Source organism: Siphateles boraxobius, unplaced genomic scaffold, assembly GCF_051911475.1.
Source record: "Siphateles boraxobius isolate OS27281-9 unplaced genomic scaffold, OSU_SipBor_1 35, whole genome shotgun sequence".
NCBI classification, from domain to species: Eukaryota; Metazoa; Chordata; class Actinopteri; order Cypriniformes; family Leuciscidae; genus Siphateles; species Siphateles boraxobius.
Window position 1 is genome coordinate 13,343,609 of NW_027508975.1, and position 18,237 is coordinate 13,361,845.

General features: G+C 39.3%; 1 protein-coding gene across 1 annotated transcript in view; it reads right to left on the reverse strand.

The window, feature by feature from the left end:
• jarid2b (jumonji and AT-rich interaction domain containing 2b) overlaps positions 1-18,237 on the reverse strand; it is a 123,326-nt gene that overhangs the window by 9,568 nt on the left and 95,521 nt on the right. The window contains exons 5-12 of the mRNA XM_077196465.1: positions 13,823-13,990; positions 9,976-10,175; positions 3,812-5,057; positions 2,648-3,162; positions 948-1,040; positions 498-616; positions 272-342; positions 45-159 (exon numbers count right to left, since the gene is read on the reverse strand). Coding sequence (XP_077052580.1) covers positions 45-159; positions 272-342; positions 498-616; positions 948-1,040; positions 2,648-3,162; positions 3,812-5,057; positions 9,976-10,175; positions 13,823-13,990 — 2,527 coding nt within the window. The remainder of the gene's footprint in view (positions 1-44; positions 160-271; positions 343-497; positions 617-947; positions 1,041-2,647; positions 3,163-3,811; positions 5,058-9,975; positions 10,176-13,822; positions 13,991-18,237) is intronic.

The following is an 18,237-nucleotide window of genomic DNA, read 5'->3' on the forward strand; positions in this document are numbered from 1 at the left end:
TTAACGTCAATGTAGCCCGAGTATCTAAAAAAAAAAAACCTTACCAAATGCAATCAGCACCAGTGTGTAAGTAATCAATGTATGGAAGGCGGTTTTGGTCTTGTGACCAGCATGAGGTAGAAAAGACCATGCCGATGTTTAGCCAGGGAATAGTCACCCCTGAACAAGAGAAAGAGAGACAGAGAGAGGGTGATGACTTATTCAACAAAGGAACTTTATATGATGTGCAGAGAAGTGTACTTCCTGCTACAGACGAAAATAGTGAACTCACCAGGCACAGCACCAAGATGGCGCAGAATGGATCCAGAGTTATTGGGAAGGACAGTGAGGTTCCATCCATGCCTACAGCGAAACAGAGAAATGAGGGAGATAGAGAGAGAGGAGGAGAGAGAGAGAAAGAGAGAGAGAAAGAGAGATTATGGTAGCCTCAATTTTATAAACAGTAACACATCTTCCCATCATGCCTATAATTCATCTCAAATGTATGCAACGCTTACTTGGAGAAGGGTTCAGACTTGCCAACAGGGAAGCCACTTCCATGTGTGTTTGTGTCCACTTTCCCATAATGCACTGCTATATGGCAGTCCCTCTGCTCCACTATCCGCCAGTAATCTTGCTATATAAACAAAAGCAGGACAGATGGAGATGAAGAAAAATGGCAGGATTAAGGTAACAAGGAAATATGACAGAAAACGAGGATACAGCTGTCATGGGACATGCTTATAAAACATCCAACATGGAAAGTGCACGCTATTTAAAAGACAATTAGTAATAGAACAGCTATTATTATTTTAGACTATATCCCCCTGAAATACTTAATTTTTTTAGCATGGATATTTGTCACCTATGAGGATCAGAATCAACATTTTACACTAGTAATAAAAGTAACATACTAAACCTGTACACATTTATCTGGTGAATGGTTAAAATACAGGAAGTATGTGTACCTCAACATCAGCAGCCCCAGGCTCTTTGTTGAAGCACATCATCATAGTATTTCTTGCTATTCTGTAAAAGGTGGTCAAAGATACCGATCTCCCCTGTTAAAAAGATAAACAAATAACAGTACACAGTAAGAAAAATTGCAAAATAATCAAATAGGTAACCGCTCCAGGTAGCTCTCAAAAACAAGCTTACGACTCAATTACATATATGTTAAATGTTCTTTATATGTATATATAAACCTGTTATTTATGTGTTGGTCCAGCTAAATGCACATTATGTGCTTTTTGACACTTTTAACTAAGAGTTGCAGTTTATTCATTCATTGTTCTACAAGTTGTCTATTTCCTCTTCTTAAGCACTACACACAACTGAGAAAAAAAAAGAAAAAAAAAACACTCACTCGTCAACCGCATGACAGCACAGATAACTATAGACAACGACAATTGCCAGGTACCGCACTGGAAATGAACAAAGTGCTATGTGTGTGTGAAGCTGAGTTGTGACCTATATTCAGGCACCATTCTGTAAAGAGGCCCACTCTCACAGTACCGCCCAGCAGAGAGTGTTACCCTCAGACAACAACACACAGACAGACAGACGGGGTGCTATAAGAGTCAGCGGGGTATTTTTATAGGGCTAGAGAGGCAGACGGAGTCACCTTACATCGACTATGGCTAAGAACTCAGCTTCACGTACACCAGGAGCTGAGGGGCCTGGGAAAAAGCCCTCTCACAAAACAGACACTCTCACCGATACCCACCCACAGTTATAGTTCTCTCTTTCTTTTACCACCAGTCCTCACAAAAACGCAAGAACCACACAAGTTCTGCCCCATATTTGAACGAGTTGCCTCAATTTCTACATTAGCAAGCTACCTTCTAGAGCAGCATACAAACCAAAATGAAACCTCATGAGTGACTGAATTTTCACACTCTTCCTAGGCAGCAACTGAGAATCAACTGTGAAATTTTTTTGGTGTGGTTCACATGAAGAGTGCTTTTCACATGGTCTATCTTAATGCAGTCAGATCCAAGCAAGTTGCTAAGCTAACTTAATACTCTAATGAACGCAACAAATGCATAACACGAATGCTGGGTGAAATTGTGTTTTAAATTAGATGAAGGATTTTCTATTGACATGTTTTAGTACTGAGTAAAAGTGCTGGGACTAATTTTGGCCAGAATGAGATATCTCTAAGCACCATAGTTTTGCTTCAATTCAGAAACACATCTAAACTATTGCCTAGGCAGACAGCTCACTAAAGTTTGTAAAAGATCTACAATGTTTTGTACCTGTAAATCTGTCTGAGGAACAAATACATAGCTCTGAAATCAAGCTTAGATCTGTGATGCAGAGCACAGCACAGAGACACATCCATCACACACCACAGAGCCAACATTGGCAGCATTAAAACCCAAAACACATCACATATTAAGCCTTCCTCCTTTACTCCCCAGCGGTGTGGCACTGTGTTCAGTGTACAGACATCAGGCTTGATATTCTGGCACGTTCTCTGGCAGCTCAGTGGCGAGCCCTTTTGCTCTCTCTAAACACTTCATTACCTGAGGAAATGGCACATCTGCTAATCTGACTGACTGAATGTAGTGAATAAAACAAGTTTGACACATAATACTGCCATTTCAGAAAGGAAACAATAACTTTAGCTTGCAGATGAGCTATTATCAGTATGTGCCTCTATTACCTTGTATATACATTTGTGCTGGTCACTGAGAACACCTTCCTCTTCTGCCTCCTCTTTTGCCTCATCACTATCCACTTTTCCCCCTTTCTTTTCCTGAGCAAACAGTCTGCGGCGGCCGGCCTGTCGCTGGGTGTCTGGCTCTTTGTTGTGATTGTGGAAGCCGTTGCGGTGGTTAAGGCCGGTGAGTCCATTCTTGGGTTCAAAACGAGGAAGAACCAGAGACCGCTGGCCGCTATCCGAGTGGCCCTCCAGGGGTCCCCGCTTGCGTTCCAGAACTTCCTTTTCTCCTAGCACCTCCTGCTCTAGTTGACAGTGCTCATCAGGAGAGAGCAGGTCATAAGAGAGCAGGTACTGGAGGTAGGCCTCCTGAAGCTTGGCCAGACGATCCTGTGCTGATTTGGGAATGCGAAGCAGGTCGGCCAGCCGGCTCCATTTTTTCAGGTCCATCACTTGCTGCATTCCACCCATGTCGCAGACAAGCTCAGAAAAACGAGCCAGGTCTACTTCACAGCCACCTGAAGGGGTGACAGAGAGAGGGAAGAAATTATTGTTAATGTTGAATGCAAAAACTGTATGTTAGAAGTGTATATTAACAGTTAATGTGTCATTTCCAAACATAACTCAACTAAACCACTGCAACTGACACACTGAACCATTTGCGGCCAAATGAGTATTGACAGCTCCAGAATTAAAATTCATTTAATTTCACAGCTCATTAATTCTCTAAATATGTTGAAGGAGAAATGGTGTGATATCTTTATTTGTCTTTTGAAACATAATGACTAGAGAAAGTGAGCTAAGAAACCGACAGAGTGAGCACCAAAAAAGGTCAATGACCACGTTTAAAACTCTCATAGGAATTATTGCAGCATACCGGTGGCATTCTAGCAAGCTCACTAGACATTTATTTCATCCGTATATTCTGACTGGATCCTCAAACAGAATTCTGAAGCAAAGCAATGGCTCAAAGTAGTTTTAAAACCTTGTCATGGTGCTGGACAAGTTCTGGAGAAATGGCCAATTTTCAAGTTACCCTGATTAAATTGTTCAGGTATGTTTGATTAGGTATGGAACTAAAATCTGCGGCCATCTAGGGCCGGATTTGTGGAACTCTGGCTTATACCAACAAAGTAGCTGTATTCAAAAGATTTTAAAGGGACTCACCTATAAGAGGTGGCTCGTCCATTGAGATGCCCTGAGATTTGAGGTGCTTCTTAATGCAGGCCAGTTTCTGAACATTGGGGCCCCAGCGTCGACCCAGCTTGTGGATGCGCTGAACCTGTGTCACAAAACGCATCTCGTCGTTGAGTTTGCACTCTGGCCTCCAGTCAGGAGGTGGTAGCACTCTGCACAGTCCACATGACTCGGCCCGTTCCCGTACGGAGTCAAGATAAATCAAAGGGTCCTGGAACTCCCTGGAGCTGGGCTTGAAAATGGGCACCTCCTCCCCCAGGGTCGCCCACCCTGCCTTGCTCCTTTCACGCTCCCTGTCCGACCGTGTTGGAGGTGTGTGTGTGGGCTCTGCTGGTTTGAAGGACTTGCTGGCTGAGGTAGTGGATGTGGTCCGATTGAGGGCGGGGTTAGTTTGGGCCCTCTGCTGTGCTTGTCTGATGAACATCAGTTTGCCAGCAGAGGCACGCTTGGGCCGCTGACGTGCTGGCTCAGGGGTTGCGGGGTTCTGGGGCATGCCTGGGGAGGCAGGAGCAGCAGGGGGAGATTGAGGAGGGGCAGGACCCGTTTTCTGAGTAGGGGAGGCAGCCATTTCAGTGATAATATGTGCAATAGTGACAGTGTTGGGGAGCTTGAACTGATTCAGGGCCTTCTTGCTGCGAGTTTCCAGTGGGCTAGTCAGCAGTTTAGCTTTCTTAACCTCATTTACAGGCAGCTTAGTTTTAGCTTCATCACTCTCAGTTCCAGCTTTAAGGATCGTAATGACTTCACTTCTGCGTTTAGAGTTCCGCAGTCCCTGCCGCAGTTGTCGGCCATCTTGCTCCTCTTCCATGGCACTGTGGCGTCCATTAAGCCTGCCGTTAAGCCGGCCACCGTTAGTCATCTTATGCACCCCATTCGATAATAGCACCTGTTTGCGGGTTTTTGCATTGATACTTTTGGCTTTTCCTGAGTGAGAGAGCTGAGGCCGGCCATGGCCGTTGCTGGTTGGATGATGAGAATGATGTTGGTGGTTGTTGCTGTAAGCACGGAGGCCAGCAGAAACAGCGTGTTTGCTGTGGTTGAGTTTGGCTTTCTTTACCAGTTCTCGTTTTGCTTTGGTGTAGGTGACGTGGCCCTTGGTCACGGTGGCTGTGTACTTCACAGTTTTGGACGGCAGACGGAAGTCTTTCTGCTTTTTGGCACCGGCTGTGTGCGTGCCAGCTGATGATGCCCGTGTGACTCCATTTACTTTTGAGACCTTAAGTGAACAGAAGAACAACATTTTTATCATCATGTTATATAAAGTGGATCAATGCAACTTTAAGGAACTGAGATTCTCAAACCTGACTGCAAAGAATAAGCTCCTAACGTCTATTTGCATACTAAGACAGTCACAGTGCATGTCTCTGCATACACAATAATACAGACCACAACAGAGCTCTAAAAACCCCAAAACAGAGAAAACAGCAGGGGGGGGGGGGGGGGGGAGGGAGGGGAAATGTACTAGATGGAGGGAGAAAAAAGAGAGGAATGTTTTATTTCAGTGCCAACAGCTGCAAAAAAGAAACCTTAGAAGTAAAGTTTAATCATAAAATCTCATTCAAACACCAATTCATAGTTGGCTTTATACAGCACAGTACACAAAAGTTCTTCACATTTGGCTTTAATACCCAAATAAAAGGATCTGTGCTTTCAGCTGATCTGAGCCCCCCAATAAACTTAACAGCAGAGCAGATGCAGCTTGGGCTACGCCCGGCCTCTCATTGTTTAACAGCCACCATGGGAATTAGACTATGCCAGGCTACAAACATAGTCAGCCTCGACTTCTCTCTTCACATTGTTTTCTTTGGCTCTATTTTTTCTGGCAAGGCAGAAATGGGTTTGATTTCCTATGTGTGTGTTCTCACAAAAGCAAGAAAAGAAGATGCACGCCCGGAGGGTTTTAGTAGGCTAAAAACTCCAGGTAAAATAAACCAATGTGCTTCCTGACATTAGAAGAATCTCATTGGACAAGGAGGATGAGTCTTGACATTTGGCTTAAAGTTCTCGACAAGCCTTTAATCAAAACAGTGCAATAGCATAGCACATGAATGGTGCAGTCAGGTATCCAAAGTTTTCTTTGCATAATGTTTGTGATGCATATTTTATACATGGCAAAAAAATGGCAATAGCCCCAAGCAGGGCTCAAAGCTATGGAAGCTTGTTTCCGCCACTGACTTTATTTCTCAGAATTGTGTGATATAAAGTAGCAAATGCGTGTTATAAAATCGGATTAGCGAGATATAAACATGCAATTCTGAGAAAAAAAGTAAGAATTGCGTGTTATAAAGACGCAATTGCGAGTTTATATCTTATAATTCTAACTTTATAACATGCAAATGGGACTTTATAACATGCAATTCTGAGATAAAAAGTAATTTATTAACTATTTTAAATTCTGTGGTGGAAACAAGCTTCCATAGAAATCCAACCTATCGACTGAAGAAAAAGTTAAAAGCTAAGAAAATGTGATGATAAAAGTTATCTTTGTTAGATGGCTTGTAATAAATTTTGTTATCTCTTCTTTTAATTAAATTCAAGGAATGTACTGCAGATGTTTACTGAAATATAATAACATTTTCATATGCATTTATATGCCATTTGGCAAGGACTAATTTTGTACTTGCGTTTATCTGGAATGTAGGTAATGCCTAACTGGTCAGTCATTTACCAAACAAAAGAAAACAAAAACCTACACAGAGATGACTAAAGTTGCCAAAAGTTGCTTTTGTCACAATATGAATTTTCCCACCTGGTCTGAAGGGGTTCATTTAATTGCAGGGTTTAGATTTTTGTCTGAGGCCTGTTGTGATAAATTCACGCTCTGTGAAAAGGTCTTTAGATGTAGTGCCACACCCTCTTACAACCCTCCCCATCCCTCTCACTTTATTTTTCTCTTTAAAATCTCTGAACGCTCTTAATGAGAGGCAGTGTTTTGGGAACAGTGTCCAGACTGCGGTGATTCTGGGCCAGAGGTTCGCTGTCGGACAGATGAGGAGATTGCTGAGTGTCTTTGAAATAAGACATCGGTTGTATTGTATTCCTATCAGGTGCAGCCGAACAACAAAGAGAGGCTATTAAAAGATAAGGGGGACTGAAATGTGACCTCCTTCATCAATCGCTTCCCCTTGTCGACGGTAAAAAAATAAAAAAATAAATAAAAAAGCAGCAGGAGGGGAGGGGGAGAATATAAAAGAAAGCGACAGACTCCAGCCCCAGAGGCAGGCATGATGGATGCTCTCTGCAGGTAGAGTAAGCAAATGTAGCATGATGTCAGCTGCGGCCATGTCTATGTAGCCCCCGTCATCACACCCGCCCCCTCTCGAAATAACACGTCAGTGGTCTACGGCACGCCCCATCCCGTCTTCAGGGCTCTGAGAGTGCAGAATGTGATTGTGATGATAATCCCACTCAGCATAATGTCCGAGTGTGCTGGATGCTGAGTAGAGCTTGTGTGCAGCAGAAATCCCACGCCTGGTTCGGTGTAATGAACGCCATGACCACTAGAGAGCTCACTGATCCCAGAACACAGCAGGAGTGCGCAAACGAGCCCCTGCCAGCTATTATTTAGACTGCCTGAAAAGGTGGAAATGAGAGAGAAACCGCGTAGGCGAGAGAACACAGCTCACTGGACTGTCCCCAGTGGGCAACCCCTTGAAACCAGTTGGAAACGGAGAGCAGGCTGGAGGAAACAGGGAAGAAAGCAAGGAAAGAGAATGGAAGGAAGGATGGAATAGTTAAAGGCCGGCTGGCCAGAGACGTGCGATTAAACCTGCTTAACAGCCAGAAATGAAAACAAGAGAACACACACAGACAGAGGCCAGGCCAGCTCTCTGAAGTGGAGCTGTGTTTTGCATGTGAGCGTGAGGGAGGACAGATGACATCATGTGTTGCTATAGGCCAGCTGCAGCAAAGCAAAATAATTAACTGAGAACATCTGCAGCGCGCAACACCCCTCCACACACACACACAAACAGAGTACATGTCTATCTATCTGTTAAGATAAGGAAGGCTCTCTCTCTCTCAATTCCATTTTGAATTTAGTGCAAATTAGATCAAATAAATTAAAATAACAGACATGGAGTAAACGCATAATAAAATAGAATCAAGTTGTATATCAGTTATTTGCATTCAGAAAAATTAAGACAACTTTTAGTAGTGATTAATGTCTATAATATAAATTTGGCACAAACATCAATTGAGAAAACGTTTTTTTATCTATCAACAAAAATATAGGCCTACTATAAATAAGTCACTTTTGTTTTATCAATTTATTCATTTGTTTTATTTGGTCTATATGTTTATTTACTTGTATTTTTTTTTTATTATTTAAAAAAAAAAGTATTGTAAATGTATATTTATATGCTTTCGAAAACATTACATTTCAACACACTTTATCTTTGGAGACAAAGTACCCACAACCAAGTACCACAAAGTACATGAAAACTTCAAAGACAAAGCCAAAATATCAAAAGACTCATTAATAGATGCCATGGACACAACGAAACAAATGATTATAGCCGTAACTCTGGGATAACAATTAACACGCATACAAAGGCAAATCGGTTCAATAATGACACTGCGAACCTGATCCTGCACCTGCTGTGCACAGCATGACAACTCTCTTATTCCCTGATCCAGCAAGTCTATGCAATGGCAAACACTCAAAATAAATAAATAACATGAATACAAATTTATAATGATAAAAAAACCCATATTCCACTACTTATTTTACTACTAAAGTAAATACTTACTTTAAAATAGTGTATCATGTGAGACTGTCTTTTAGCAAACACAAAAAAAGTGTTTGCTAATTGCTAAAATGGACAGTAGCTCAGCAAAAACATAGAAACCAGAATGATAAACATTCAGCTCATGTGCAAAGGGTCATGCACAGGCTATAGCTCTTGAAGGGTGTTGACCTGAACACCCTTCAGAAAATTGGCTTTTAAAGAGAGACAGGTCAACAGCTGTCTAATAGATTCTCAAAGTATTGTGGATTATGCCACATCTATCAGAGTTGTTTTTTGTTACAGCAGATGAGTGGTAGTATGTTTCTGTTCATGTCACTTTAATAACAAGATTTATCTGACTAAAGGGTTTAACATTGGGTCAGTCATTGCGGTTAAACTGTTAATCCGCCACGTACAGGTGCCACTGCTAAATGCGGATTCATAATGATTTAGGCCACATCCACAATAAGCCATAGATTTAAAAGTTTAAAAGAATAAAAGACGTAAAATGGCGTTGTCTCAAGAAATATCTGCGTACACACGAAACCACTGAAACCGACTCAAAACGATGTAGTCTACATGCCAGACCAGTATGTGGCGCTGTAATTCTGCCACAGAGATACACTAAAAATCTTGGAGCATGCGCATAAACCTGGTTTTCTGTATACAATAATAATAGGCTCAGTAGCTTCTTTTTATTTTTTTATTTACCAAGAACTTTATTGAACAATATAAACAATCATAAATGGCCTGGTACAAAATATTAAATGTTTTAACCAGACAACAGGCAGGCATCACAGCATAATAAAGTAAATGTAAATAAATAAAGTAAAATAAAGAAATAAAATAAAAATAAAATTTTCGACACGTGGGGTGATGACATCATCGTTTCACAAAATATGCGGATTGGCTGTACACACGAATACGCAAGGGTGTCATTTTCAGGTTTATCCACTCAAACACCCGGTTTAAAAAAAAAAAAAGCGGTTTTAGGACAAAATGCCGATACGATTCATAATTTTTATGTATACAGCTAAACATGTCTCCATGTGGAAAATGCCTAAAACAGTTCCAAAGCTAGCCCTACACTTCTCAGTTAGTACAAGTCATTTTGCCAAAAAGAAAGAAAGAAAGAAAGAAAGAAAGAAAGAAACTGAGAGGCTGATGAGGTGATCTGTCTTTCCCTGCTCTCTGAGGTTCATTGTTCTCTTAATCAGTTTTGTGGCCCTCAAACCCGTCAGGCTTGTTAATGCCAGAGATGGTGGTGGTCTGATTGTCTGAGGGCCACATAGGATCGATGTTCCCAACTGACTAGCAGATTGTCAGCGTGCAAAGCCACTTACATGGCCAATCATTGTACAATCCTTTGCTCTTACTGACACTGGGATGGACAGAAGGCTGTACCTGCTTGCGGAGTTCCTCTGAGGCTCTTCTGTAGTTGTGGCCGTTGGTGTTGTGGCTCTTGGCGGTGGCCGCCGTGTGCTTGTGTGAGATGTCACCAGACGCATCACACCTCTCGCTGCAATCTCTTCCCACAGCCAAATCTCTGCTTCTTGTTCTGGGAGTGAGCTCTTTGTCCTTGTTTACCTTATGGCCATTTAGCACTAGGGAACAGAACAGAAATAAAAGGGTTATTAAAATACACAAAAATATTCTGTAACATTATTTTACAGTGTATAATTACACTGTAACAAGGACACCAACTATTCTTTATTAATTGCAAAGATAATACATTAAAATATTGTATTTCATTGCCTTCTCAGTCGCATTTTACATTCAATTCATGCATCTTGTTAGCATGCAGTGACTGTTTCAAATCGCACACTAAAAATATTATGTATACTATTTGCAGTCTTTTTTTGTGTGCGAAAGCAGTGTGTTTTAGTATAATCTTGTGCACAACTCATTAAGCTATGCAAGAGGGTTGGTTTATGAATTTTATCGAATGCCGTGCCAGAACAATTTTGAAAACTGCAGTTTTGCCATACTTCATACTTATTTGTGTACTTTATATTTTCATACTTAGAAGTATGTGAACTGGCATAGCCTTTAGGTAAAGTTGCTAAATATAAATAAATAAATATATATATACACACCTATACATACACACACTATAGACTAGTATTCTATTCTGAACATTTACTTTATAAAGTACTACTTTATAAAACACAAAAGATGTACAGGCAGTCTATAGCTGTGACAGAAACAAAACCACTACAGAGAAAGAGCCCTTACAGACATGTGAGTGACAGAAATTGTCAAGCGTAAAAACTACAAGGAGAAATAAATGCCACCGCAGGAAAAAAACTAAACATGCACAGGCGAAAAACAACTGTCAGCACTTTTGTACATATAAACATCTATCATATAGTAAACTAATAAAAAAAGAACTAAAAAAAAGGACAAAAAACAACAAACAAACAAACAAAGCAAAACAAAAGTAAAGCAAAAACAAACCCAAAAGAAAAACCAAACAAAAAAGGAACACAAAACCTCCCTCCTCCTCATCTGTAAGTTTGTTTTTAATATATGCATTTGTAGATGTTTTCGATAGATAAGGCTGTGAATAACTCTTTCGGCATTTTTGGACAGGGTAGTCTGTCTGTTATCAGGCCCTCTGGACTGCTCTAATTAACACACATTCAAACTGCTCTCTGTATTTATGACTGCTCACTTTAATTTTACAGTGTTTAAATATCAACAGGCAGCAGAGCGTGTCAGCGAAGGGGAAACGGACGGGCTTTCGCGCTGTAAGGCTTGCACTTGGAACTGCTACCGACAGCTGAACTCAATAAAAGGTGTTTAATTTAGAAATGTAAACACGCCTCTGGGTTACTGAGGTTCAGCGAATGAGCGAATGAAAGCCGAGCACTGTGGTTTCTCTCGCTCTGAGAGACAGAAAGAGAGAGAGAGACAGACAGACTGGAGCTTTGCCTGTGCTCCATATTAACATCTGACATGGGACAGCTCTGACAACGGGACGTCTCCAGGATAAGCTGAGGACAGACCGAGAGAGAGAGAGAGAGAGAGAGAGAGAGAGAGAGAGAGAGAGAGAGAGAGAGAGAGAGAGAGAGAGAGAGAGAGAGAGAGAGAGAGAGAGAGAGAGAGAGAGAGAGAGAGAGAGAGAGAGAGAGAGAGAGATGGGAAATTCCTTTCCTGAACATGGGACAGTGTGCATTTCACGCACCAAAACACCTCAGGCGGTCAGGGTGCTCTACATGCACAAAACTTTAGGACGGTAAAGAACAAGGCGCAAATAGCTGATTCTGAATTTGGGCCAATCTGGAGCAAGCAAGATCAATTTGAGAGGAATAAAACTGAGCTAAATTATGCATGAACAAGAACAGACAAAATTAGTATAGACACAATAGCTTGCACACTGTCACTGAATCTGTGCAGCATGTAATCAGGGACACTTATATACTGTACGTTTTAAATTATTACTTCATGTTTTTGCAATTGAACAATTATATCATTGTCTATTGTTCTAAAATTACAATGCATAGTATTAGCATTCACTCAAAATATTAAAAGTGCATATCCAGTAAAATAATGCATTAAATCTAATAGTGAAATCAAGCATTATGAAAAATAACGTACTATATGTGGTAGTTTAATAGCATCATTAAAATGACTCAATTTCGCCCCTTGTGCTTCACACATACATATAAACATCTTTAGATCGCTGAAAAAGCCGTGTCTTTCTCGGTTTGGATGCGAAAACGTTGAATAGACAAGTGAAGTTTGGTTAATGAATGATTTGTAACGATCACTTGGATCACGCTCCTCAAATCGGCCTCATATCAGAAATTTTCTTTTCTTTTATAACGCTTACATATAACCGAGCGTACCAGTGCTCCATATGGTCCATCCCAGTTCACTTTACAATGGAATTCACCGTAATGCCGTTGAACACATATTGATTTATTTGTTTGGACTCTGAATTAGGGTTTTCATGAACTCATTTTTTTCCCCTCTCAGGAGAACATTGTTTTGTGGACAAATTGCGGAAATAAGACAAAAATGAAAGATGCTGCAAATAACACAGTTTGCTTGATTTTGCATAAAATTCTGTGATCGTGAAATCCTGGAGGGACTTTTCAGACCATTTATGAAAAATAAATATATCAAATGATGTGTGCTACACTGCTATAGAACTACAATACTTAAAGACAAATGCTTACACAACTAGTGTGTATTTGTGTTTATATATAGATGGCAGCTGTATCCTCTGATTGCTGTTAAAGACACTTCAACACACTAAATTAAACGAGCCTTTTGGCTTTCAATTATCTACTGATAGACTATTTTTGTTTAACATGATGTTTCATTAACACATATGCTCCCCCAATACTTTGCCGCCCTTCTTAAAACTCACACAGCATCTATTGAGAGTCTCAAAGTGTTCAAACTGTCTTATAGGACTGCCTTTCCTTCATTTGTTGGAAGTGTGTGAGTGTGTGTAGCGTAAAGCGACACGTTGCCCGCCGTTACTCGGCACAGCTGTGGGCTGAATGCATAAACACCTTGTTACCGTGTTTCCTACTAGAGTGATAATTGGAGTGGAAAGATGGAAGCGTCATGTCCCACTCCAATATAAGATTCCCGTCTCCATACAAGCAGCAGAAATTCTCTCTCTCTCTCTCTCTCTCTCTCTCTCTCTCTCTCTCTCCCTCTCTATTTAATCAAAAATACAGTAATAACAGCAATTTTCTGAAATAGTTATTTAAAACTGTAATAAATCTTTTCTATTTTAATATATTTTAAATTTAATTTATTCCTGTGTTGGCAAAGCTGAATTACTCAATTTATCGGTGTCACATGATCCTTCAGAAATCATTCTAAAATGCTGCTTTGCTGCTCAAAAAACATTTCTTATTATTATCAATGTTGAAAACAGCTGCTTAATATTTTTATATTTCACTATTCTTTGCTGAATAAAGTTCAAAAGAACAGCATGTATTTGAAATCAAAATAATTTGTAACATTATAAATGTACTTACTATCACGTTTGATTAATGCATCTGCTGAATAAAAGTATTATTTTCTTTAAAAAGAATCTAACTTTTGAAAATGAACTTTTATCAATATTTGCAGAGAGATCTCCTAAATGAAGATACTATTAAATGCAATTTATGATAATATTGAATACTACGTAATTGCAAACTATAATCATAAAAACAATCACACCGTAAGTTAGAGACAAACTCTCTCTATTTGGCTGCGATTGTTTTTCATCCTCTGTTCTTACCGAATCCGTTGATCTTGCCAGGGGGTTTGCCCTTCTTAGGTGTAGACTGGCATGACGTGGATGCCACACTGGGTGCTTTCTCTTCCTCAATTTCATCTTCATCATCCAGTTCCTCCTCATCCTGAGAGCTGCCGAAGTAGGCCACGTTACTGGGTAATGCCGGTGAGCCTAGGAGAGGCGGGAAAGAGAAAGCATTAAAGGAAGCTACAGGCCCATCACATTTACTGAGAAGTGGCCGAAGAAAATGGGATAAACCGTCACAACTCTGTAATCTCATTTTATATTGCAGCTGTAATCCTGAAAATCAGCTACTGCTCTGGATGAGATTAGTCGAGACTGTTGCAGCCGTAGGAACGCTCCTCAGAAGCCTGAGTACATTACACTCTGTTTCTGTCTGTGCCGAGAGGAGATTTGAAGCCACAAGTGACAGTGTCTGACTGATGTTTCTACTTTCAAGAGAAACTACGCTTTAAATAACACCAGCTGATAACCAGCAGCACACTGAAAATGTGCAGCCCCATAATACACCACTGCTCCTGGATCAGACAAAGCTTGAAAGATAAAAATAAGTTAGGCACGGTATACGAACTACACACGGTATGCAAAAACCAAGGAATGACATGAAACCTTAGGAGCAAAACAAAAAAACAAAACAAAAAGGAATGACATGAAACCTTCATCAGACAAAGCTTGAAAGAGAAAAAGGTAGGCACCAAGGAATGACATGAAACCATCAAAATAAAAAAAACAATAAACAAAACAAAAAACAAAACAAAACAAAAAACAATGACATGAAACCTTCGGAAAAAAACTAAAATAAAAATAAAACAAAAACAGATGTAGACAGTCATAATTCCAATGCATTTAATTGATTTGGTTTTATTTTATAAAGTTATTATTAACATCTTACCCATGGTAAACTCACTATAAATTTTTGTTGTTTTTTTAAATCAGAAATTGCTAGTAAATTTCACAAACAATTACGGAAGCAGTAAGTAACACTGAACTAAACAGAATTTTGAAGTAGAAAGACTAAAATAATATTTTCATGTAAAAAATACTGTAATAATCCTCGTTTTATTTACAGCTTCGAAATAGTGAGGATTTCATTTACAGTGTGGACACACACCACATTACACAGATGGTCCAGCAATAGCCAAACATGCATTGGAAACATCAATATTTCTCTTACAAACAGTCAAGTGATGCATGTCAAATGCCTGTTGCCCATTAGCTGCCAAATATGCCTTCTCCAGCCCTATCAGCGCACAAACCTGCACTACTGCACATCTGCGATTCGTCCGCACTACACCAGGCAACAATTATCATTACCTAGTGCTGTTCTCCGCCAGCCTCATGAATGAAACATGAGTGTGTCAGCCACGGCCCTGCAAATGTGCTCTCATTAGCTCTCTATTAACGTGAAGCTGCAGCCGGCGTGGCTGCGGTGATGATGTCACTGCATACATGTAGCATTTGACATGCCACATTAATAGTTATGGTCCGTGTGACAAGATTTATGATAGCAATTGTTGACATGTTGACAGTTTGGGGAACAAATAAAATGACTGAAGTAGAAATATTAACGAGATGCTATTAAATGAACTTCTGTAAAAGGGCAGAGAGACCGAATTCTACGTCACTAGTGTTCACTTCAAAGTGGTAAAACGGGTTTTTGTTATTGTTAAACTAAAAATAAAACTAGTAAAAATTGTTTTCAGAAATTGCAATAAAGCTGAAATAAAATAAAACAAATATTACAAAAAAAATTCAACTTAACATTGAAAATAGAAATAGACATTTAGCTTTGGTAACTATTTTAAATAAATTTTAGCTGAAGTACTAAAATGACTAAACTTAAACCATAAACTGAAATAAAAATTAAAGCTTCATAGAAATATTTAAACAAAAAATCTAGCAAATAAAGTAACGAAAACATAAATTTAAATTAAAATGAAAACTGATAATAATAAAAGCTAATTCGGAATATTAATAAATACTACAATAATGTAAAAATAATCCTAAAATATAACATGGTTACAGAACTTACGCGTTTTGGGGTTACTGTTAATGCCAGTGCATGTTAATGCCAGTGTTAGGACTGGTGGAATATTGCTAAATTGATACAATTTTTAGGTAAAATATTACAATATCTATCCATTCAGGGTGTCCCCCACCTGTGGCCCAAGATGGTGGGATAGACTCCAGCAGTCCCGTGACCCAACAGAGGATAAAGTGGTTTGGAGAATGGATGGATATTATAATACTTTGAAATATTGGCTCTAACCACCTCACATATACAAATCCCACTGTCCACTTCAAGGATTATCAATCATATAATATGCATGATGACATTCGTGACATGAATTAAAGAAAGAAACTACTCACAAAGACATGTATAATGTAACTTCTATATACCAATTAATATACAAAACAGGACTACAGCTTGCTTTGAAACAAAGCACATATGATGGTTACTCCAAATGGAACAAGCCAAATTCCTAAAATCACAAGCAGAGATTGAACAAAGGTGCCAACAAACAAATCGGGCCACTTAATGTCAGCTCAACTAATTAAGAAAATGGCTGCCATTATCATTATCTTGCACTCCCATGCTGTGGGAGGAAAAGGTCAAAACGCCAATAGCTCACTGACTTGAGGGTCAGCCTGGGTCATGTATGGGGGAGGGAAACCGCTGGCATTGGAAGGCAGCCATTTTTTCCTAGTTTTAGATGCTCTGCAAAAATGATGTTATTGTCATGTAATCAGTCTCAGGCTCATGAGGTTTTGCGAGTGCCCCAGGGGATGCTGAGTAGGGAGTAGCCCAACTATAGCTCCCGGTCACTGGCGTCAAGGGTGCAGAAACCACATTTTTGATCGCAATCATGCGCCGTCTGTCACGGCTTCTCCCCTCAGCTTCTTTCTCTGGAGCCAAATCTAAATCTGTCGTCTCCCAGAGAGAAAGAAAATAAAAAACAGATCTTCCCCAATCCCCAATTATATGCGCTCTCATATTCACAGGCTGACACAAATCATAATTAAAGATGAAGGCATCCATTACAATTGTCAGATTTAATTCAAGCACAGACATAATTACAAGTGAAGTGTTCTACTTCGGATGCTCTGCTTTTGTCCCATTTTATAAAGCAAAAGAGGTTAAAATTGAAGCTCAAGGAGAACCAATCAAATGTGCCAGAGCATATGTCCTCGCTCTGATTGGATGTTTGGTTGCTGTGCGGACTGTTTTGATCAGAAACATGGTTAGAGGGATTGAGGAAGTATTCCTTAAAGAATAGTTCACCCAAACTGAAAATTCTGTAATCACTTACTCACCCTCATGTCGTTACAAACCTGTATGACTTCCTTTCTTCCGTGCTACACAAAAGGTTACGAGCTTTGAAGTACTTTCCAATCTTTTTCTTTCCATACAACTAAAGCACACCCCTGTGAAAACGTACATTTAAACAAAAACTGTACCTGTAGATTATATAATATTAATACAATTATTTTGATGTGTTGGCTAACATACTAAAGTAAACATACATGTAAAGTGCTTGATTATAATTTTAACTCTAGTGTGCCGAAATTACACTAAGTACTTAATTTATTTTAAATGTACTGAATTGCAAAAACATTATTACAAACTTACGATTATTTTATTATATGACATGCAAGTTTCAATAGAAATTACATTAAAGAATATTTTAGTTACCCATAAATGCTTGTCAGTTCATTTGGCAGTATATTTTAATCATATCTCAAAAGACACTAGAAGTAATTTTGAAATTCCATGTAAAGATGTCCTTAAAGGAATAGTTCACTTAAAAATAAAATTGTCATCATTTACTCACCCTCAAGTTGTTTCAAGCCAGTATGAATTTCTTTCTTCTGCTGAACACAAAGGAAGATATTTTGAAGAATGTCAGTAACCAGATGGACCCCAATGACTTCCATAGTATTTTTATTTATACTATGGAAGTTAATGGGGACCATCAACTGTCTGGTTACCAACATTCTCACTCAATATCACTAAAAATTCAGCTAATTGAATTTAATATTAATTTAAACTAAAACATTTTCATTTAATTGCAATTAGCATGCGTGTCTGAAAAAAAATTCCATTTAGTTCACACTCAAGTATATTTTTTAAAGCAGAATATTTCTGTAATAAGTATTCTTTTTCACAAGGATATAATGACCAGGGGCTAGGCTATTTCAAGCTTGTAAAAGGTCAAAAAGCACCATTAAAAGTATCATAAAATTATTTTAAAGTTGACATTCACTGAAATAGGTTACCTACACCATATTTGTACAAGTTCGCCCATTATCCTTATTAAAATTTGTCATGTGGGGTCACTGACGTCAAACCGACGGCTTTTTTTTTTTTTTTTAAAGCCATACCGGTTTGAAACAGA